General features: G+C 40.3%; 1 protein-coding gene across 11 annotated transcripts in view; it reads left to right on the forward strand.

Moving 5' to 3' along the window:
* Positions 1–24,838, forward strand: part of TMEM150C (transmembrane protein 150C) — a 76,053-nt gene that overhangs the window by 14,905 nt on the left and 36,310 nt on the right. For 7 of the 11 annotated variants that reach the window (XR_014296686.1, XM_082653687.1, XM_082653691.1 and 4 more), the window contains exon 1: positions 23,481–23,612. The exons of the other annotated variants lie outside the window; for them this stretch is intronic. Coding sequence is in view for 6 of the 7 variants with exons in the window: in XM_082653687.1 (XP_082509813.1) it covers positions 23,512–23,612 (101 nt within the window). In the remaining variant the exon portion in view is untranslated. Of the gene's footprint in view, positions 1–23,480; positions 23,613–24,838 lie in introns of those variants that run through there. 11 annotated transcript variants of the gene reach the window in all.

The following is a 24,838-nucleotide window of genomic DNA, read 5'->3' on the forward strand; positions in this document are numbered from 1 at the left end:
GCTCATCCATCATTGGAAACTCGATACATGGGATGAGGCCTGGCAGGTAAGAACTCTATAAATATTTATCAGGTAAAGGAGATTCATCTTACTTACTTTATAGGTTGTTTGAAAGAGCAGGTAAGATGAGCAGCAGTAGAGTATAGTGCTCAGAGCTCAGCCCCTGGGTCCCAATCCTGGCTCCAGCAAGTGACGGTGGGTGAGTAACTATTCTCTGGGCATCTGTGAAAGTGGATGGTGGTACCTACCTCCTAGGGTTGTATTAGATGTGCCTGTGCACAGTAATTGCTATATACATACCAGCTATTGATGTAACATGTGAATGGGTTTTAAAAAGTGCTATTCACATAAAGGTAGTACTTTTCAATGATGTCTTACCAAGTGTTGGACACACTGAAATACTTCCAGTACTGGGTCTTTTCTTATCTTAACTAGAGGTAATTCAGTTCCGTTTCACATTTTCTAAAGCCCTCTTACAGTGTCTTTCACCTGGACCCTTTTAGTGACACCCATGATCACCTGAATGCAAAGTATAAGTTCAGAGAAGGCCTGACCTTGGCTGCCCTGGCCTGGCACTGCTGCCTGCTCTCTTTTTACACTGTTTGCTATGTAGAAATAACTCTGGTCAGTTCCCAGGCAGTAAAGATTGTTAAGATTATGCTAAATAATTCTGATTTCATATGTGCAGACACTGTAGTAGTTTCCACTCTGGTTTCCCTGCCTCCTGCCTCCTGGCCACTAGAGCCTCATGTGCGCAGTGTGCTGTCTGCCTCATCTTGCCGTTATTTCACTCTCGTAAGGTCTCCCCAGCCCAGGAACCCTCTTGAGATAGTATCTTATTATAGGACCAAATCCAAGCTACCGGTGTTGCCTTTCAAGGCTATGCATAATCTGAGCCTTTTTTTTAAAAAAATTATTTATTTATTTATTTTTGGCTGTGTTGGGTCTTGGTTGCTGTGCACGGGCTTTCTCTAGTTGAGGCGAGCAGGGGCTATTCTTCGCTGTGGTATGCGGGCTTATTGCTGTGGCTTCTCTTGTTGCAGAGCACGGGCTCTAGGCACATGGGCTCAGTAGTTGTGGCTCGCGGGCTCTAGAGCGCAGGCTCAGTAGTTGTGGCGCACAGGCTTAGTTGCTCCGTGGCATGTGGGATCTTCCCGGCTCAGGGCTCAAACCCGTGTCCCCTGCATTGGCAGGCGGATTCTTAACCACTGCACCACCAGGGAGGTCCCCTCTGAGCCCATTTTATCTGTCCATGTTTTACTTCCAATTCCTCTCTAATGTAGACTTTTACTGCCCACTCACTGGGATGTAGTCTTGTCTTTCTTTCATTTTCATGATTCCCAACACTGAAATGACCTCCCTGCCCATTCTATTTATTTACATTTGCCCATGGATTTAAGACCCCCCTTTTTCATAAACCCTGTCTTTCCTGAATATCAATTGGCTTCTCCTGTATTTTTACATTTGGTTATATTTAATATAGAGCTTTCTTAGGTACCATTTTGAAAATTAGTATCTTCTCATTAATGACTCAGATGTTAACTTGATAATATTAAAATTATTATAAGCTTACCAGTTACACATTCAGGAAAATTGTACTAGTTTCTTACTGGTGTAAGTTTTAAAAAATTTAACTTTTCCTCTTGGCAGCTGTAATTACACCACACTGCCTATAAATAAAGCCCTGGAGTCCAGACCATATGCAGTAAAACAAAATAATATAGTTGAGCAAGGAAGGGCTACTATTGCTAGTATGGGACTCATAAGTCTCTATTTCTTGACTTTTATAATACATGAGACTTCGGCTGTTGCGTATATCAACATTTCTTCACTATTAAACCATGGATAGACAATAGAATGAAGAGCCAGAACCCTGATATCATTTAAGGACATAGTAAGAATTCAGTAACTGTTGTGGAAAGATTAGTTTGTGGTTTATTTTTGGCTCCTCAGCGATTTAGTCTGATTTGTACATGTCAATTCACTTTTCTGTACTAATTTAGTAGATCCTCTAAATATTAGAATTTATTAAACTTAAGATATAATGGACTTCCCTGGTGGCGCAGTGGTTAAGAATCCGCGTGCCAATGCAGGGGACACGGGTTCGAGCCCTGGTCCGGGATGATCCCACATGCCTCAGAGCAACTAAGCTCCTGAGCCACAACTACTGAGCCTGCGCTCTAGAGCCCACGAGCCACAACTACTGAAGCCCGCACGCCTAGAGACTGTGCTCCGCAGCAAGAGAAGCAGCCACAATGAGAAGCCTGCACACTGCAACGAAGAGTAGCCCCCGCTCGCCACAACTAGAGAAAGCCTGCATGCAGCAACGAAGACCCAACACAGCCAAAAATAAATAAATAAAATAAAATAAATTAAAAAAAAAAAGGTGGTTAGAATTTGGGGCCTAATATGTTGTTGTATGTCAATTATACCTCAAATAATAAAAAGAATTTGGGATATATACATGACTTCCTAGGGGAAGGGGAGAAGGGGAACTTAGGGAAAAGCAAATTATTTTTCCTAAGGAAAAATCCTTAGGGAATGGGCCCTTCCTTGGGAGAACAGACGTGTGACAATATCTGACTTTTCTTCTGTGCAAAGAGATTAGAGTTGCTCCTGAAGGGATTTAGAACAACTGAGTTCCTTTGGGGAAGCTCTTCTTTTAGGCAGATGAGGGATTTCAGGAACTACAACACCTTTACTTCAAAATAGTTCCATATCAAAGGGGCATGTTTTGGGGTAGCATATCCTGATCCCCTCAAATCTCACACAGTGCCTTTTCAGTGTCTATTTAAGTGATAATTTTTTTCCTTCTTTTTTTTTTAAATGTATGTTAATAAAATTCCCAACCCATCCTCACGCTTCTGAAATAATTCATATACCTAGTTGTAGCTTATTCTTTTCGTACACTCTGAATTTTATTCCTTACAAAAGCAATCTCTCCACCTGTGAGAATTTTAGTTCTAAAAAGTAGGTTGCCTGGCAAAACTACAGTTGTCAAAACCAAGGTTTTAAAGGAGACTGAGGTAAGGAACCAACTTCAGTTTTGAATATGGAACTGAATTCAGTAAAGGGAAAGTTCTACGTGGTAACCTCTTCCAACACAAACCAAATTTGTTGATACTAAAACCTGTGTTGATAGGTAACTTTTTTCCTGATTCACATTCTTTAGTTGATCAGAAAACATTTCTGTGGTTTTCTAATTCATTGAGAGACTGAATATGCTTTGGACTTGAAGTCTCCCTTTTTGTCTTTACAAATTTGGCTAAATTCTCCTTAAACTATGGTCATTTGAGGGGATTATTAGAGTACTTACTGGAATGTTCGGGGAGGTTCCCTAATGGTCAATCCATCAGGGAGTCAAAGAGATCTTTCTGATCCACTCAGGAGACGCACCCACAAGATCCAGGGACAGAAATGATTGCTGTCCTTTTTTTTTTTTTTTTTTTGTATAAGGGCATAAACTGTGGATATGTGAAAAAAATCAAGAATTTATATATATATATTTTTTTTTTTTTTTTTTTTTTTTTTTTTTTTGCGGTACGAGGGCCTCTCACTGTTGTGGCCTCTCTCGTTGCGGAGCACAGGCTCCGGACGCGCAGACTCAGCGGCCATGGCTCACGGTCCCAGCCGCTCCGCGGCATGTGGGATCCTCCCGGACCGGGGCATGAACCCGTGTTCCCTGCATCGTAAGGCGGACTCTCAACCACCGCGCCACCAGGGAAACCCAAGAATTTATAATTTTTGATAAAGAATTATAAAATTTCACCAAATCAAAACTGAGAGTTGATGTCTTTTGTTTTTAATCACAAATGAAATTGTTCTATAGGGTTTTTTTTTGGAGATAATGCTTTTCAGTTTTTGGTATCAGAAATATCCTATTTTCAAAAAACTTTGGGTAGTTTCCCATCTATTTCATGTTCTAATATATTTAGCTTTAAAATTAGCTTTTCCTTAAAATTTTGAAACTGTTAAAAAATAATATTCAGAAAAAGGAAAATTCATGACTCTCACACCAGATATGAAAATGAACATGCATTACAGACTTCATTGTACTCAGTAGTGACGGAACCAGGCACATGTTATAACTAGTTCAAAGAGAATTTTTTTAAATGGACACACTTACAGATCCACAATACTGAATTATAGATAAGCAATATTGAAATGAATTAATAAATGTGTAAATGAAAACAAAAGCTTTCACAGGGAAGAGGAGAATCAGTTGAACTTCTACCAGACAGAACAGAATTTGCATGTCAATTGATAAGAATTATTTTGCACTGCTCTCAGTTACCTATAATTTACAATTGTAAAATAGCTTTCATAGAATCAGATAACCTGGAAAGTTGTCCTCTAGATGATACGGTTTTCCACTACACACAACTTTTTTCCTACAAAAAATGACACATTAGTAAAGCTAAAGAAATAATACATTTATTCAACAAAAGTTTGAATTTCTATCCAGTGTCAATTTCTTTCTGAATTTGATCCGTTTGGATTGCCTACGTTTAGATTCAGTTTTGGAAATTCGAATATTTCCAGAATATAGTCTATTTCATTGTGATTTTCAAATGTATTAGCATTCAATTGCTTATAATATTCTCTTATGATTAAAAAAATCTGTATTTTCTAGAACTTTCTTTTAAATTATTTTTGAATTCCTATGATTCAAATATCAAAAATTATTGTTATATGGTGAAGTATATCTTTCCTATCTTTTCCCCTATCTGCCTAATTCCCACTCCTCCCAACAAGTAACTACTATTTGTTTTACAGGTGTGTGTGTATATAAACCCGTACACATATGTGCATATATATACATATATATGTATATATATATGTAGTAGACTGAAAAAAAAAACCCCACACAACATGAGAGCTGTGAGTTCAGTTTTACTGGGGGCTGGCTGAGGACTGTGCCTGGGAGACAGCCCCTTTGATAGCTCCAAGCCACTGCTCTGAAGAGGTGCAGGTGGGGGGAGATCAGTATGCACGCGATTTTGGTGAAGGGGGCATGTGCGTCAAGCACACGTTTTGGCAGAGGCTTGCTGCTGGTCACAAGGAGCAGATGTCTCCGTTAATGATTTTAGTGCTTTTCTACGTGTGAGAAGGTGAAAGAATTTGTGTTCATAAAATTTCCTCCTGAAAATATCTAACTATCAGAAGGCCCGTTCTGCCACTTTTTGCCAGAACACAGAGTGCCTCATTCCTCATCTCCACCCTGAATTCCTTTCAGGGTGTGTTGGAGGTCAGAGCCTGCAGTGGTTAATGACCTAATCCTTGTAGAGCCAGATGGGAAGCATCGCTTTTTAGCTGGCAGCACCAATGAATGTAAATACACATTGTAGGGCTTCCCTGGTGGTGCAGTGGTTGAGAGTCCGCCTGCCAATGCAGGGGACATGGGTTCGTGCCCCGGTCCGGGAAGATCCCACATGCCGCGGAGCGGCTGGGCCCGTGAGCCATGGCCACTGAGCGTGTGCGTCCGGAGCCTGTGCTCCGCAATGGGAGAGGCCACAACAGTGAGAGGCCCGCGTACCGCAAAAAAAAACCCCAAAAAGCAAACAAATAAATACACGTTGTAGATATTTTCTGGAGCCTGTGCTCCGCAATGGGAGAGGCCACAACAGTGAGAGGCCCGCGTACCGCAAAAAAAAACCCCAAAAAAACAAACAAATAAATACACGTTGTAGATATTTTCTAACAGTATTTTTGCATATTTTTATTTTTAAGATATTTGATTTATGAAATTTTCTGTGGTGGAGGTAGCTGGTTTAAGAACCAGCTCTTGGATTTTTATGTTAATTTGCTCTTTTTTATAATTCATTGATTGTTGCTCTTAACTTTATTATATTCTCCCTCTTAGTTTCCTTACATTTGTCCTTTTTTCCCCTAAATTCATGAAGAGAATTCTTCTTTTATTCTTCCTTCCTTTTTTTATTATAATGAAAATATTTAAGGTCACCCATTTATTCCTGAGTATAACCTGGGCTGCATCTTCCTATGTACAATATTTGACAAATTCAGAAAGATTTTGCTGGTATGCATTATCACCAGCACTAATTCTTGTCATTTTTATTAAAATTTTGCTGACTTCATAAGCAAACATGTTATCTCATTGTCTTACTCATACTCTTTCATAGGTTCTCCACTGGCTTCTTATTCTCAGCCTATATAAACCATTGTGCTCCGTCTTGCCATAGTTCCCATCCCCAAGGATCTTTGATCCTGGCTCTTTGAACTGTTGCTCCATCTGTCTGTTTATAGCCAAAGCCCTTGAAAGAGTACCCACTGCCTCACCGCTTTCTCAACCCAGTTGTACTCTAGCTTCTGAGCCATACTTTATGAATACCATTCATGCCAGTGTCACCAATGGTTTCTGAGTTGTCAGATCCAATGATTCCATGTTGTTTCTGGTCTTTGCTGAGCTCTCAAAATATTTGGTGTTGTTGACCATCTCTTTTCTAACAATATATTCTCTCCTCCTTTTGCTCAACCTCCATGACCACTTTTTCAGCCTCCCTTCATTGCCCTCTAAACATGAGTGTTCTGCACCCTTTCTTCTGTAAAATAAATTTCATATTTTATGGCAAGAGAAGAAAAATTTTTTTTTAATAAATTTATTTATTTATTTTTGGCTGCATTGGGTCTTTATTGCTGCACGCGGGCTTTCTCTAGTTGCAGCCAGTGGGGGCTGCTCTTTGTTGCGGTGCACAGGCTTCTCATTGGGTGGCTTCTCTTGTTGCAGAGCATGGGCTTTAGGTGCGTGGGCTTCAGTAGTTGTGGCTTGTGGGCTCTGGAACGCAGGCTCAGTAGTTGTTGCACATGGGCTTAGTTGCTCCGCAGCATGTGGGATCTTCCCGGACCAGGGCTCAAACCCGTGTCCCCTGCATTGGCAGGCGTATTCTTAACCACTGCACCTCCAGGGAAATCCCCCAAGACAAGAAAAATAAAAAATTTTCTCTGCCGTTTGGCCTCCTCTCTTCCCATTTTGTATCTGCATTATGCATGGACCAAACCTCCCACATCAGCAGAAATACCTGCTCAACCATAAACAGCAACATTCTCCCAGCATCAACAAGACAACTCCTTAAAAGATAACATTCCTCCTTGATCTTGTAAGGGACCACAATGACGGTTAGGTCTGGATTGTGTAAAATGTCAATAATATGTCATTAATGTACAGCCCTTGGTCTCAGAAAACTTATATAACTGTTTTGACTTCCAAGGGACAGAGCAGTTCTTGGAGCTTTCTGGGATGCTGTCCCCAGGTTATAATCCTCAAATAAAAATTTTCATTTCTTTCTTAGATTTCTTTCTTAATTTTCCGTCAACTCTTCTCACCCTACACAGTATGTCTGAGTTATTGCAATGGCTACCTTGGCTTGAATTTTGAATCTTGGCTTGAACCTCTATGCATCTGACTCCCAAACCTCTGTCTTTAACTTCACCCTCACTTCTGAGAGATGTACTTCTTTTCTGAATGTCCCAAAGGCATCTCAGATGCAGCTTGTCCAGACTATCAAATTTGTTTGCTTCCTTGGGCATCTTGATTCTCCTTTTGCTACTCCTATCTTAGTTAATAAAACCTTACTTGTCACTCAGTCTTTGCCTTTGCTCCCTTGGGTTCTGCTGCAGCTGCCCTGCCTTGGATCCATCAGCTATCCGGCTTTTATGCTTTTATATATTGGCTGTTGATCACTGATGAAGAAAACTCTAGGCAGAGGTCTCCAACCTTTTTGGCACCAGGAACTGCTTTCATGGAAGACAGTTTTTTCATGTACAGGGGTGGAGGGTGGTTCAGGCAGTAATGTGAGCGATTGCGCAGGCGGAAATGCCCGCGAGCGACGGGGAGCAGCAGGTGAAGCTTCACTAGCTCACCCGCCGCTTACCTCCTGCTGTGCAGCAAGACAAATTCAGGATCTCCAGCCTAATTTAGGCCTTCAGGTGTGGAGCTGGATGGTTTTTATAAGTCTGCTCACTCTCCCAAAACCTCAAAGTGATTACCCTCTCCAGGCCCCTTATATCCCACTGCCTTTAATTTTTTTTAAGTCTTTATTGAATTTGTTACAGTATTGCTTCTGTTTTATGTGTTGGGTTTTTTTGTTTTTGTTTTTGGCCGCGAGGCCTGTGGGATCTTAGTTCCCCAACTAGGGATCGAACTGCACCCCCTGCACTGGAAGGCGAAGTCTTAACCACTGGACCACCAGGGAAGTCCTGCCCACTGCCTTCTCTTTCTGTCTCTCTCAACAGATGTACTTTGCTTTGGCTTTCTACTTTCCCAGGAAAAATACTGGAAATTATCAGGCATGAACTAACGGAGATTTTCACCCTCCTGTCTTTTACCGCCTCCCTCCTGTGGCGGATAATCCTCACCGCACTGTTGAGCCAGTCCCGCCCTGCAGGATCTGGAGCGACTGTATACTGCGTCTCTACCTACTAACGTTTTCAACCTTCTGCTTTTATTCCCCATTGGCCATAAAATATGCTTGAATCTCTGTTTTTTGAAAAACAAGCTTCTCTCTTGACCTTTATCTCGATCTCCTTTACTTATGGTCGCATACCTTTGCTTTCCTAGCCAAGCTTCTCTGGAAGGTAGTCCACATCACTTTATCTACTTCTTCACTTTCCTTTCATTCTACATTGTTGCAATGCGACTTCTCCCGCCACAATTCTGCTGAAACTGCTCAGATAAAGACCATCACTGATCTACTAATTGGCAAATCCCTTGGCCTTTCTTCATCCAGCGACTTGACCTCCTTGCCTTTGAGAGAGGTGACCATTCCCTTCTTCTCAAAACCTTTCCCTGGCTTCCATAACAAAACTCACTCTTGTTCTTCTGTCTGGCTGATTATTCCCACTCACTCTGCTTTGTCCTCCCACTCGTGGTGTGCCTGGGCCCTCTGTCCTTGGCCCTGCTGAGCTCTGCTCTGCTCTCTTCCCCTTCCCTCTCCACTCGCTCATCTCCTGCCCTTTGCGCACTCTCCTTAAGTGGTATCCCCCCTGCACTTCATGGCTCCCCCTATCACCAGGACGTTTAACTCCCAAATCAATATGTACAACCTGACTGCTTTCCTGAACTCCAGCCGTGGATCATCTCTTGCCGTCATGCCTCAAAGACACTGTAAAACTTGACTCATCCAGAATAGTGGGCCAAGAGGGCAAAGCAAGTATTATAGAAATAGTAAGAGAGAAGGGAGAACAAGAGGGAGGGTCATGGGAAGGGGAAATAAATTGTCAGTGAATTTTTATGTTTCTCCCACTGTGCTTCTGCTGTGTCAAGGATGCTCGCCACCCTATCCCCACTTTTCCACACTAGAGCCGTAGTTTTCAGAGTGTGGTCCCCAGGCCAGTAGTGGCAGCATCACTTGGAAACTTGTGAGAAATACAGATTCTCAGGCCCCTCCCCAGGCCTACTGAATCAGACACTCAGAGGTGAGGCCCAGAAATCTGTGTTTTAATGAGCTCTCCAGGTGATTCTTATGCCTGCACTAGTGAATTCCCTATTCATTCTTCATGGCCCAGCGTCAGTGTTACCTCATGTGCAGAGCCCTCCCCAATCCTCTCATACAAAATTAATGACTTCCTCCTCTGTTTTCCATTGTACTTTATCCATGCCAACTATATAGCACTTATTCTATTGTAGTTAGCTCTTTAAGAATCCTTCCTCCCCCACAGATTATAAGGTCTGGGGTTATTATTGATCTTTATATTTCTAGCACCAGACATGGTGCCTGGTATGAAGTAGACATGTTACATTATCACAAATTACTTTTATTTTTTCTGCTCCCATGACCCCTTGTCACTCCCTTCTTACCTGTTCTTTTTCTTCCTTTCCTGGAACCTGGCTTTTGGGTATGAATAAATCATCACAGTGAGATCTTACCATTTAAAGGCAATGTTTTCATTGGGTTCAAGCACTCAACCCTTTCATATCTATCAATCAGGGTTCAAAGAGAGAAGCAGAACCACAAGTAGAGATATTTAGGGGGGTGTGTGTGTGTGTGTGTGTATGTGATTGGATGATTGGTTACAGGGATTTGAACTTACACGATTATAAGCTAGTTAAAATGTCTGTGCTTCTAAGTTGGAGCTTGAGTCCACTTGGTCAGACATTTGGGAAGGGAAAGATAGATGAAAAAGGGGTGTGTAGGGAGAGCAAAGGAAAACTGGGTCCCACAGCACCTAGTGGAGTTCATGAGCATGAACTAGTACCCAAGGACAGACTGGAACCAGTCCTGTCTCCAATCTTGGTGACATGGATGTCCCATCAGTGTAGCGAGTGCCTGTGTCACAGAGCTAAACACACTCCCCACCCAGCAGTTGGAGGCGCTGACGGAGAATCCGGGAAAGGGGAGCAGCTTCAGGCCCAGCGGCTGCCCCTCACTGAAGAGGGAGCCAGCAGATAAACAACTGCGTGTGGGAGCCACAGAAGCGCCTGCCCCAACCTTCTGAGTGTGAAAACAAATGCTTCTGTGCACCTAAAAGTACTCCAAAATAAACTTTTTTTAAAAAATGGCTGCTGCTTCACTTTCACCTCCAAATCTCATGTGAAAATATCCCTGTGTTGGGCTTCCCTGGTGGCGCAGTGGTTGAGAGTCCGCCTGCCGATGCAGGGGACACGGGTTCGTACCCCGGTCCGGGAAGATCCCACATGCCATGGAGCGGCTGGGCCCGTGAGCCATGGCCGCTGAGCCTGCGCGTCCAGAACCTGTGCTCCGCAACGGGAGAGGCCACAACAGTGAGAGGCCCACGTACCGCCAAAAAAAAAAAAAAATTCCCTGTGCCCCATTCTCACCAGGAACATATCGGGAAGGAAATTCTGGAAAACTTAGTTCAGGCTAGCAAGTTGACACCTTACATAGCCACCACAATATCCATGAGTCTGATTCTGAAATACCTGAGATTTACTCTCTGAACTGAAAAATCTGAGATACGGGCAATATTTTGCAAGAAAACCCCACTATGGGCTGGGTGGTGGAGGAAAACTCTTCTTAGATTGGCTGGCAGTGGAATTGGTTCCAGAAAGATAGATAAGAATTACATGGGGGAAGACTAGGACATCCCAGGGGAGACAAATCATGATTCTCAACAAAAGACCCTCAGTCACCAGTGAAAGGCATAATTATGCTGAGGACATTATCTTTACTGAGGTAAGATAGATTTTAGAAAGATTATCAGTAAGAATTAAAAGCAAAGCCCTCTAAATTTAATTAATTAGAATATCCTTCATGCATTATAGTTTATTGAGGTCTTTTGTATTAGTGAGTGTAATAAAGGATAATAGAGTTTAGTAGAATGTAGTGGGCGAGAGCCTGGACTCCCCACTTACTAGCTCTGTGACCCAGAGCAATATATTATACAATACTTCTGCAAGCCTTTGTATTCTCGTTTGTAAATGAGCACTAATAATAGTCTCTACCTCATAAATTATTGTGAGGACTTAATGAGAGAATCCATGTAAAGTACTTGGCAGAATACTAGGGACATAATATGTTAACTGCTGCCAATGTCTCATCATCGGTGCTGTTGATGTTGTTACTGATAATGCTATTATTTCTCTAGGAAATACTTCTCAGGCAGGTTGGTTCCAAAGGTTCAGTCATACCTTTACCACTCTAACTATGAAGCCCATTTAGCAGACAGGACCCAGCATTCTTATCAGAAGAAATTTGCTCTCCTTCTATTAATCTTTTCTTTGGATTCAAATATAGTTGCCCTTATCTCCTCAGCCTCAACTCCAAAATGTATCCCTCCACTTTCCTGTAAAAGTTCTCTTTCCTTTGCCTAAGTAATGGGCTTTGCAGCTTTTCTCCACTACCTGTGCTACCAGGCCTTGGGCAAGGATGGTTTGAGAGCCCAGGGTACAATGGCTGGAGCCCCAGCCTGCCTGCCTGTTCACGAGGGGTGTGGCTGTGTGCACACCACCCATGGTTGGTCACCTGACCCACCCTCAGGTGCTAACAGGAAAGAATGGGATGTGGTTAAAGCAATTTTATGGTCTCCCTGTAGCAGAGTACAGAGACTTGTTTTGTAGGGACAGGGAGAAACAGACTGAGTCCGCCCACAGCCATGGGTATCAATTTATAACCATAATCAGAAGCTGTTAAGCCTTTTTCTGCCTAAGGGAAAGTCCTGCATATCTCTTTATCTTTGTTAAACAATAAAAAACAATGAATGGAATGTTATCCTTTAATTAAAGAGCTATCCTAACCTCTTTTTTTAAATCTTGATCATTTTTGAGTTTTCATAAATCTCTATCTCTATCTGTAAATCTTCAGTCTCATCCTCTCCCCCCACCCCTCCCCATCTTTAATTAGATTTTCTGGTTTTTGGCCACTTTAACTGGAGAAAAATCACTGAAGTACAATTTGAAAATAATACAGTCCCTTCTGGTTTTATTACTCATTTTCAGTATTGGTTGGATCCCCAGAATGTACTTTCATTTACATACTTCTCTTTTAAAACAAAATCTATGGATCCTATCAAAGCAATACTTTTTTTCTTCTTTACTAAGCCCAAACTGACTTTACTCCAATTACAAAAATTCCTACAGCAGAATAAATTAAAGGGTTCCTAGTCATTGAGATGTGTATTTTGCAGGCCCTGTCTCAGCTATATTTCCAAGAATGAAATGCCTCAAGCATTCTTTCTGCTTTCATGTCCCACCTTCAAAGTATTTCTTGAATTCATCTCTTTCATGATGTCTCAACTGCTACTGCTTTGGTTCAGGATATCAGTGTCTCTGCAGGACAGTGCAAGAACTCCCCCAGTACCTCAGCCATACTGAAATCCTGTTCATTGGTAAAACAGGTTCATAATCGAATCGTGTTTCCATGGCTTTGTTCAAGCTGTCCCCCTGCCCAGGATGCCCTTTTAGCTTTGTCTGCCTGGTGAATTCCTTCAAGACCATCTGAAATGTCACCTCTCTTTTCATCTCTCTCCAGCTTCCTCAGTGGGATCATGCATGCCTTACTTTGGGCTTGGTAGAGCTTCTTTGTATTATGAAAGTCATTACATTTGCGTTTGTAATTATTTGTTTCCATCTCCTCCTCTAGACACCTTGAGGGCAGAATCCTTGCCTTCTTCATAATTGTAACTTCCCCACTACCTAATACAATACCTGATCCAGGGAAGGCACTTGGTAAATACTTGTTGAGAGAATGAAAATGCAATCTCCTTTTTTAAGGTTGGTATATAAAGAAGAAGAAAAAACATAATAAAGAAGACTATTACTTAGATATTTTTCTGAAGAAACTAGAGAAAGCCACAAGTAATTTGTTTCTCGTTTAAAAGAAATGGGCTATTCCTTCACAGCCAGAGGATAAAAGGCAGGATTCCCAAGATACTCTTCTCTCTTTTTAGAAATGTATAATATCTACCTAAATGTACAATGAATGTCTTTGTAGAAAGAAAAAAACAATTTTTTTGTTCAAAAAAGATCAAAGAATAAAATTGTACATCTGAGATAATCTTAGTCTCTACAGCCCAATTTTGTTTTTGTTATTTTAATTAATTTATTTTTATTTTTGGTTGCGTTGGGTCTTCGCTGCTGCGTGCAAGCTTTCTCTAGTTGCAGCAAGCGGGGGCTGCTCTTCGTTGCGGTGCATGGGCTTCTCATTGCTGTAGCCTCTCTTGTTGCAGAGCAGGGGCTCTGGGCTCACAGGCTTCAGTAGTTGTGGCATGCGGGCTCAGTAGTTGTGGCTCACGGGCTCTAGAGCACAGGTTCAGTAGTTGTGGTGCACTGGCTTTGTTGCTCCGCGGCATGTGGGGTATTCCAGGACCAGGGCTCAAACCCGTGTCCCCTGCATTGGCAGGCGGATTCTTAACCACTGTGCCACCAGGGAAGTCCCCCAATTTTGAAGTATGGTAATGTTTTTAGTTGTTGTGTTTTAATGAAGTAGATTATTTTGACCCTACCTCGTCTTTCTTCTCACTTTATTATCATATAGAGTGCTTCAGGACCCTACAGTTGGCTATCTGATGCCTCTCAGAGCAGTACACTTTTTGATTTCATGCATTAAGGTGCCAAATTTTCTTTGCACCCCAAATAAACCTAGAAGCATCTCTTTATCTTTGTAAATCCACCATTTAACTGAACTGGAAATAAAATTTTGCATGCTACTGACCCCTAACTGATTTTCAGATTATGTTCTGTGATGTTTTGTTAGAGCTTACTTCCATCATGTCAAAACCATTTCAAGAATAGTCAATGTTTTGGTTTCTCCACATTGTTTCATTTGGTCAGTTGTGGATTTTGGTAACAAGGACAGGGGATGCCCAGGCTAGCTCACCATTCTTAACCAGAGAACTCCCAAATCAGAGACGTGTGATTAGAACATGGAAATGGCAGGCGAAAAAAAAAAATCCATACCCTCATGGAGCTTACATGTAGCCAAAGAAGAAAGACTGCTAATAAAATGGATAAAATATAGTGCTGGGTACTGTGGAGGAAAATAGAGCAAGGAGGTTCAGGGAATTCTGGAGGTGAGGAGTGAGGGTGATTTAAATTGGGTTTTCAGGGAGGGCCTCCTCAAGGAGGTCCCATTTGGGTGAAGATTTGCAGGGGTGAGGGGGCAGTCATGTGCATTTCTGGGGGGCAGCGCAGGGAGGTGCTGGGGGTATCCAAGGTCCGTCTGGAGGCCAGAGTGGCCGGAGCTAGGGGAAAGACATGGACAAAGTCAGAGAGGAGTTAGCCTTCGGAGGTAGGGGTTGGTGTTTACCCTTAGCAGGAGTTGGGCTAAAGAGTGGTCTGATCTGACTGTGTTTTAAAATGATCAGACCACTGTGTTGAGAAGTGGCTAGGCTTAGGATCTCTTTTGGAACAGGATTTCCTGGCACACGGAAGGTAGGGTGTGTGAGAAATTGAGCCATTTAAGGCGACCCTGAGATTTCAGCTTGAGAAACAGGAAGGGTGGAGCCACCATTAATGAGGAGTGGAGACTCCAGGTTTGGGGCAACAAGGTCAAGAGGACATCTGTGTCTAGTGATGTATAAAGCTGCCCGTGGTGTGTTAAGTAAAAAATTTCAGGGCTTCCCTGGTGGCGCAGTGGTTGGGAGTCTGCCTGCTGATGCAGGGGACACGGGTTCGTGCCCCGGTCCGGGAAGATCCCACATGCCGCGGAGCGGCTGGGCCCGTGAGCCATGGCCGCTGAGCCTGCGCGTCCGGAGCTGTGCTCCTCAACGGGAGAGGCCACAACAGTGAGAGGTCCGCGTACTGCAAAAAAAAAAAAAAATTTCACACTTATACATATGGTGGGGAAAGCCTGGGAAGAAGCATGTTTAAGTGCTAGCAGTTAACTGTTTAGGGTGTGGCATTACTGGAGACTTCACCTTCTATTTTTCATGTGTATACAATGCACAAGTCCAGGTGATATGAGGGGTACAAAAATGTATAAGACATGGCCCTGACTGCAGTGCATGTGAGAAGGCAAAGAGCAGAACTGGATAAGGTAGGGCGATCAGACCCGGTGAGTCTACCCAGGTCCAAGGTCTAAGCTCTCAGCTTTTCAGGTTTCCTTCATCATTCTCCAGAAGGCGCTCAAACTCTGAAGGCCAACTCACACCAACAAATTCATAAGACATTTCTAAACCAGAATAGAAATGTATTCACAATAGGTTTAAAGTAATATTAATTGTTTGCTTAGGAAAATCCTTTCTTGTGAGTAACTCCATTCAGAAAACCATATTATAAGCCAAAATGTGACTTGGTAAATATAGATTTAGAACAATAGAAGTGAGGATATTTCTACCAAGCAAGGCTACTTTGGCAAATTGCTATTCTTTTCTGTCGAGTTGTTTCTTTCCAGAAAACTAATCATCCTCAGAATCAAAGAAACTTTTCCCCAATCCAACACTATTCAGACACACTAAAAATTCTAATGGATCAACTTGCTCAGTTCACGAATCTGCCCTTAATTCACACCAGGCAAGGTACAATTCAAGATATTAAGGGGAGTGTAACTAATTTGAGAATCTGAATAATATGCTAGAAATTAGTTATCTACAGAGAGAGAACAGGTTATCTATTTGCTGATGAGCTATTTCTAAAAGAAAACTATTGTCTCAATCTGTTTTTTGTAAGGGAACCAATTACTGCAGAGACATTAAAGGAGAATTTTGCAGATACAATAGCTGGAAGGAAAAGTAACACGGGCGGATGGCAAGTCTTGAAAAGTAGAACAGTACTAGTCCAGAAACTGGGCAGCCAAATCACAGTCAGAAAGAGACTTGGGCTAGGTATGGTAGAGGGAACTGTCAAAAGTTTAGGAAAAATCAACAGAAGTAAAACCATTGAGTCACTGAAGTAATCATACTAGTTTACGTTTATTGTGAACACACGAAAAAGATAGTTTGCAAGACAGGAGCACTCAAACCAAAACATGGAATGAGGCTCAGAGGTGTATTGCTGTAAAGCAGCTGATATAGTACGGAGGCATTGGTTGTTTATTCTTCACAGTGATTGGTTACGATATTAGAATTTTCTTAAATGAAAGGAATTGGTTCGTGATGACCTCATATCAATTCAAGAGAACAATTTTAGTTTCGCTTATGATTTTCAGAGGCATAAGCAAGAAGTGACCCAGGTCACATTACCATCGTTTTGGCTTGCAAAATAAGCTAAATTAAGCTTTGCTTTTATAACTAAACTGGTTTTTTCTGCTCAAGGAATTTTCAAGTCTAGTCTCCATTTGTGTTTGATTTTAGCAGTCCCCTGCTTTGGTCATTCTCTCAGCAAGCTCAGAGTGTGAACAACTTGTATAGCATTACTCTTGGTTACCGTTGTTGCTGTAGCCAGGCTGAAGAATCACATATTCGCTGTATCCAATATTTGTCAGGACAGAGGGTCATGCAATTGCTGTTACCAACAGTTGCATCGTCATCATAGACCTGGGAGGTCAGATCATTGAGTTCCTCAAGTTGTCTAATCCTGATGGTGTTATCACTGATGTGTGTGTGGCTGCCCAAAGGTATTTAAAACGCTTAAGAGGAAACAGCACGCTGAAAAAGTTAGTCAAGGACTGAAAAATTCCCCCAGCAGAGATTTCCAGAGGCCAAGATTTAACCAACCAAACAACTCAAATGGATTATAATCAGATTCAGACTTTACCTTTCTAAGTCAATCTACATTTCTATTTTGAGTGATTTATGTAGCACAACATGATGTATTGACAATCACATATTCTCATGATTACTTAGGACAGGATGAATGTGAGGATGTTTTATTTCAGGAGGTGGTGCTGCAGGTGAGTTTTCACCTAAGTTAGGCCTCTACATGCTGTGGGCAATCGGGTAATTTAATAAGAGACATTTCTATGGAAAGAAAAGGAAAACAAAGGGTGATAGTTTCAGCAGATTAGACATTCAGTTTCTGAATTTGGAGAACAGCTAGTTGAGAAAATTTCTAGTTTTGAGTTCGGAGCATCTCTAGCAGATGGAATGAGGATGGCAGTCTCAGTCTGATGGATTTCCCTGGTTTGCAGTTTGACTGTCTTTGATGAAGTCATCAGGTATTCTATTGAACTTTCTTGAGTGGCCCATATAGCAACAGGCATGAAGGTTCCAAATGTGATTTACTGTAGTAATTTCTCTGAAGTTTAAAGTAGATAACAAAACCTCAAAGACAATGAACTGGACCAGAATCTGAGAATAGGTATGCTACAGTTTTCTATTGAGATACAATTTTTATAGTAACCCATTTTTATCAAAAATATTTACAGTGGGGCTTCCCTGGTGGTACAGTGGTTGGGAGTCCGCCTGCCGATGCAGGGGACGTGGGTTCGTGCCCCGGCCCGGGAGGATCCCACATGCCGTGGAGCGGCTGGGCCCGTGAGCCATGGCCACTGAGCCTGCACGTCCGGAGCCTGTGCTCTGCAACGGGAGAGGCCACAACAGTGAGAGGCCCGCGTACCGCAAAAAAAAAAAAAAAAAAAAAAAAAAAAATTTACAGTGAAACTAATTTGTTTGTAAAACAAAATAATAAGTCTAGTCTTATTATTTACATAAATGTAGTAACAATAATAATTCTATGCAATTCTCAAATATGACATTTCAGCCGAAGTTTTGGTAATATTCAAGGGGCTTTACTGATAAAGTCAACCTTAGGTCTTTAACGTTGTCTGGTAATAAGGAATCTCAGATTAGATCTTTAAAGTCTATTTAGGATAAGAAGCCAAGCTAAGGACTTGTCTAGTTGTGTCCTGTTACAAGGAGAACAGATTCTTATTGAGCTTATACAAATACATATATTGTCATGAAAAATAAAAATATTTAATAAGGGTTTCTGAATTCTGGGGGAATCGAATAGTGAGAAAAAGAGAAATGTTTCAACTTTTGTTTACAAAAGTATACTTTATCAAATTGCTGTAAGGTATAAATAGTTTTTTTAAAAGAGAGGAGGAAAGAGGCTCTTTAAATCTGTAAAACAAATCATTAAAGAAGCAGCAATGTTTTCAATGAAGTCATAAAAATTGTAGTCATCTTCATCAGTTCATTCAGTCTCCTGTAATTAATTTTTGTTTTGCTTCATCTTGGGTTTGAAGCTTTATGAATCTATCAGTTTTCCATTAGCATTTAGAAATTCTTACTCAGTTCAGTAGTATGATGTTAAAGTTGCCAGCGTCTTGGCCTTGAATCTCTTTGAATATAAAGAGATTTTTGCCTGTAGTTGATAGTAAATGCTTTCAGCGAAGAATGGAGAGTAAAACAATAACTATCTGTGAGTGACAAAAGACTTAAATAGCCATCGTTAAAGATCTGGTGAGAGAAAGTTCACCTAAAATGATGCAACTGAGAAGCAAATTGTTATTTTTGTGATACACAAGATTGTAAAATAATAACTGGAATTATGACTGATAGTATTATACCAGGACACATCAGATTTTTAGGAATTTTCTATAATTTCTGGAGCACTTATATAACCATGTAAATATAATCTAAAAAGTTTAAACATTACTTTTTATTTGACCTTGTTTCCCATGTAATTTAACATATCAAATAAGCCTAAATAAATTAACATTTTTCTTTTATAAGGAGAGAGAACAAATCTTTTGAGATCTTCCCTGGGCCCTCTGGAAAATCCCAAATTTAGTTTGAGGTCAAAAAGACTTCATTCAGAATTTGATTTGGGGAAGTTTGTCCAAAATGTCAAACGGTTTAAAACACTTGATCAAACAGGATCACAGGTCACTGTGAAACAATACCTAGTTATACATTCAACCAAAGTGACAATTAAAAGATTTCAAAGGCTAATAGAGAAAGTTATATAGTTGTAAAAAACCTTAGCTCTTTTAATATGGAAAACTCAGTTTTCTTAATCAAAGACATGATAAAGACAACGTGAAGCCCCAGAAATTATTTTGATAAAACACAGAGTCTTTGTTTTCTAGGCAGCTTACTTTAAGGGTAAAGAAGAAGCTTGCAGAAGCTTATCAAGAGCAGACCAATGGTCCAATAAGTTTTAGTTTTACATAAGGACACTACTTATTAAAGCTTATTTTTTAAAATCCTTATAACAAAACCATTTAATTTTAGCCAGCTTTGACTTCACAACATAAAATTTCTTTTCCACAAACGTGTAACTTTCTATATCCATTTAGGTTTTGTCTTATTTTTTTCCTTTCTTAATCTGGAACAACTAGTTATTTTATTTTAGACAGCATTTCTCTCTTTTTCCCTGACAAACTCATTCTATATTCCTTGCATACTCTGCATATAAAATTACATCCCATTTTCTTCCCATATTTTGTATGCAAAGTTGTTTCCCTTCACTCTTATTGTTTCTTATAGTTTTGTTTTTATGTATTGATTATAAATTTTAACCATTAGTAAATTTTACCTTCCAGTGAAAACTGGGAAGCAGGCAATTGTGAACTGTCTATCACATATTAGCATCCAGTAGTAGATTAGCAAATTTATATAATTTAATAATATATATATTATTTTATATATAATATATATAATATAATATAATATATAATATATAATAATATATAATTATGAAAACATTCTTTTTAGAGACATGTTTTTCATAGTATAATTTTTAATGTGGTAAAAGATATTTATTAATAAACCTAAACATATTTTGTCTCTCTGTAAAAATTAAAAAACCAAAAGTAGATAAACTTATGTTTAGCAATCAGTCTCAGTATATTATCTTATTTGGATATCTAAATATTTGAATATCTAGATATCAGTGAATATCCATTATTTAGTTTAACTTAGTATAAACTTTTCTCATTTGTTTATTTAAATTACTTTTTAAATTTACTTTTAACAACCATGCTTAGATTATACATCAAACAGCTAAACATTATCTTAAGTTATTTTTCTTGTTGACAAATTTTGTAACATAGAGATAGCATGAGCTTATGTGACAAGCAAACCCAAGGAAAAGTTGTATGTTTGTATTACATTTAATGTTGACAATCCTGAAGACATGTCTGTTTTTATTAACCCAACAAACTTAAACTAGTTTTTTTTTCCAAATTAGTTGTTATTTTATTTAAAAATTCTTTTAAGTTTTTATACAATTTTTCAAAGTTACTTTCCATTTACAGTTATTACAAAATATTGACTATAGTTCCCAAGTTGTACAATACATCCTTGAATCCATCTTACACCTAATAGTTTGTACCTCCCATTTCCCCACCCCTGTGTTGCCCCTCCCCTGCCCACTGGTAACCACTAGTTTGTTCTCTCTAACTGCGTCTCCTTTTTTTTATTATATTCACTAATTTGTTGTGTTTTTTAGATTCCACATATAAGTGATATCATACAGCATTTGTCTTATTCTGTCTGATTTATTTCACTTAGCATAATGCCCTCCAAGTCCATCCATTGCTGCAGATGGTAATATTTCATTTTTTATAGGTGAGTAGTATTGCATTGTATATGTATACCACATCTTTTTTATCCATTCATCTGTTGACAGACACTTAGGTTGCTTCCATATCTTGGCAATTGTAAATCATGCTGCTATGAACATTGGGGTGCATGTATCTTTTCAAGTTAGTGTTTATGGATTTTTTTGGATATATACCCAGGAGTGGAAATGCTGGGTCATATGGTAGTTCTATTTTTAGTGTTTTGAGAAACCTCCATACTGTTTTCCACTGTTGCTGCAATAATTTACATTCCCACCCACAAATGTATGAGGGTTCCGTTTTTTCCACATCCTTGCCAGCATTTGTTATTTGTGTTCTTTTTGATGATAGTCATTCTGACAGGTGTGAGGTGATATCTCATTGTGGTTTTGATTTGCATTTCGCTAATAATTAGTGATGTTGAGCATCTTTTCATGTGTCTGCATTTCCTCTTTGGAAAAATGTCTGTTCAGTTCTTATGCCCATTTTTTAATCTGGTTGTTTCTTTTTTTGTTGTAGAGTTGTGTGAGCTGTTTATACATGTTGGATATTAATCCCTTATCAGTCGTATCATTTGCGAATATTTTTTCCCATTCAGTAGATTGCTTTCTTCATTTCGTCAGTGCTTCCTTTGCTATGCAAAAGCTTTTAAGTTTTATTAAGTTCCATTTATTTATTTTTTCTTTTATTTCCTTTAAGAGATGGATCCAAAAACATATTGCTGCGATTTATATCAAAGAGTCTTCTGCCAATGTTTACCTCTAGCAGTTAAATTAGTTTTTATTTATCAAAGATTATCCCAGATCATGTGAACTTGAAAAACATTTGGATTAGATTTTACATTTCTGAGAGTTTTAGGAATCAATTTATATGAGCATTTATTTTTCTTTAAGTCAATTAAATAGAACTCTTAAAAATATCACATGTACATAATATACATACATACATACACGTAAACATATAGACAGACACAAAGAGAGATCTTGTGGCCTTCATTTAAAAATTTTAGCCACGTTGGGAATTCCCTGGCAGTCCAGTGTTTAGGACTCCAAGTTTTCACTGCTGAGGGCCCAGGTGCAATCCCTGGTTGGGGAACTAAGATTCCGCAAGCCACACAGCGTGGCCAAAAATAAATAAATAAAAATTTTAGCCATGTCTTAGGTACAAGACAAAAAAATAACTGGATCCAAATTGTGTTTTGGGCCGGTGGACTCGGTTAAGATAACCTGCTCAGTTAGACAAAGTTATTTACAAAAGATTTTTTTTTGCATTCTGTAAGGATTCTTTTAGAGAAAATATTTTTGGAGTCATTTTGTCTTTTAGAAGCTTCTGCATGCCAGTCAAAGAATGCATTCCATTATCTCTGAGAGGTTTGGGATCCTCTCTTTTCCAGGGTCTCCCTTTAGGTGGACTTACCTCAGTTAAAATTTCCCCAAAATGGCCACTGCAATTACAAATTATTCAAAAGTTCACCCATTTTTCCAGAAAGGCACAAGATCCTGGTCCCTAGTGGGTATACATATAAGAAGCAGGAGTCTTTTAAGGGAGAAAGAGGAACTTTAGATCAGGTAGACCCCCTCTCTGCCTTTAGATTCCCCGAAACAATCTATGGGGAGCCCAGTAATCCAACGGCTGCCTAAACCCCAGGGAATCACGGGTTTCTCCCCTCACAGACAGAAGCGTGACTTAGCAAGAAGCTTCAACAAACAGAAACAGAGAGCAAGTGTGCACAATAAGGTTGGAGAACTCAGAATGCAAAGAGAGGAAAGCTCAGACCCAAGAGAGACTTAACCCCCAAACTCCAGGGTCCGCGAGAAAGCAGTGAGCTCAGTGGGCTGTGGGTCCTGACTCCTGATTGCTCACCAGCCTTGGAGTCATTGGGGGAGTCTTCTTTGGATCCCACTTCTGATGCTATGAACTGTCAAAAGTTCGGAAAAAAGCAAAAGTAAAACCAATGAATCACTGAAGTCATCATACTAGTTTAAGTTTATTGTGCACACACCAAAAAAGACAGTTTGCAAGACAGGAGCATTCAAACCAAAACATGGAATGAGGCTCAGAGGTGTATTGCTGTATTGCTCTAAAGCAGCCTATTGATTGTTTATTCTTCACAGTGATTGGTTACAATATTAGAATTTTCTTAAATGAAAGGGAATTGGTTAGCGATGCCGCATTATCAATTTGGGGGAACGATTAAGTTTCACTTTTGACTTTCCCAGAGGCAGAAGCAAGAAGTGACCCAGATTGGCCTTGCTTGTCTTGCAAAATAAGCCGAATTAAGTTTTGCTTGTATAACTAAACTGATTTTGCTCAGGGAGTTTTCAAGTCTGGTCTCCATTTGTGTTTGATTTTAATGAAACAAAAAAGAGACACTTGGGAGAGACGGCATGTGTGTCCTAGGGGATGATTCCTCTGCCTCCACCCTGCCCCTCCCTTCCACTCTCAGGAACTGAGTATCATGTATGATCACATATGATCCATCTTCACAGGGAAGCAGAGATGGGCCGCAGAAGGGAGCTGGCATCTGAGCTGTGAAAGGGGCAATTGGGAGAGCATTGATTGACCTAAAGAAGTAACCCAGGACCAAGGCCAAAGCATCCGGGGTCTGGTGAAGGACACTCGAGCCTTTGGAGAACCACCAAGGGGCACAATGGCTGGGCCCAGCACACTGAGTGGTTCAGAGTTCCAGTTTCACGCCAGTCACTACTTTCTGAGAGTTGGGAAGCATGCCAGTCTCTTAGCAGGATGCTTGTAAGTCGTTATTCAGATGTGTTACTGCTCAAAGTGCTTAATTTCATTGGTTCACTATGGAGCCACTTTTGTTGGTGATTTTGCTAATTTTGCTCTTAATTCTGCAGGCACACCCTTATGTATACCCTGTAGCCTTCTAAGTGCTTAAAATTAACATGCGGTGACATCATCTGTGGGAATGAGGATTTGAGGAAGACAGAAGAGGTTGATGATTTATGAGGTCTATTCCAGGTTGTTTTTTGTGCAAGGGAACTGTATGAAATGAGAAACTGCATTAGGTCACCTTTCACAAGGTGTGTGGAACGCCAGCTGGGTGTGGAAGACTAGGCATCAGGCAGTAAACTACATTTTATAAATCCCTGGTTTCACTGATTTTTATTCTGGTGATGTAGTGGTTCTGAGTGTTCGGGGGAGTTCAGGTTCTGAGTTGCTGATTAGTTCCTCTGGCCTTGAGAAAGATGCAGGATGATGTACAACCTTCTTCACTGCACATCTGAGCTCCACAAAGCAACCTCTGGTCTCATATATTTCATGTGGTTTTTTGGTCCTTCCAAAGACGTCATCAGCGTAATTTCTAGGAGACAGTTTGAAGGATTTTTGTACCATACCCTGCTTCACCAAGAGAACATTAAAAGCTTACCTTACTTTCTCTTTCAGGTTCCTCACTGAATTCCTGAGCAGTCACTGTTAAGCTAGAATAAATTTGCACATTTCTACTTTCTTTTTCTGGACCACAAATGGGTGGGCACTAGTGATATTAAGACAGCAATTTATAATAATAGGCTTCCAATTATTGAGCTCTTGCCATATACTTATCAAAGAGCCTTACATGTTTTAACTTCCTTAATCCTCATGGCAGCCCTAGGAAGTAGGTATTATTATGATCCCATTCTATAGATGAGAAAATTGAGGCTTAGAGAGGTTAAGCGATTTGCACAGCATCACCCAGCAACTCTGTGGCAGACTCTGGATCCAGGACACATGCTTAGGGATCCAGCTCTATTCTGTGTTCCCACTGTAATGGAGAGTGGAAGAATTATCATTTTGACTCTCACTTTTGATATATCACATCCACTGAGCAGCTGCCAGTTTGTTGGATGAGGAGATACAAGTTCAGTGCTTGGGGCTTGATGGTCATGTGCAGTAGTAGCCTAGCATTTTTCAGCCACATAAGATTCTACCTGAATTTCCTTCTCAGATCCCCATGTCTTGAACTTACCGAACTT

Source organism: Grampus griseus, assembly GCF_964374135.1.
Source record: "Grampus griseus genome assembly, chromosome: 4".
NCBI lineage: Eukaryota > Metazoa > Chordata > Mammalia > Artiodactyla > Delphinidae > Grampus > Grampus griseus.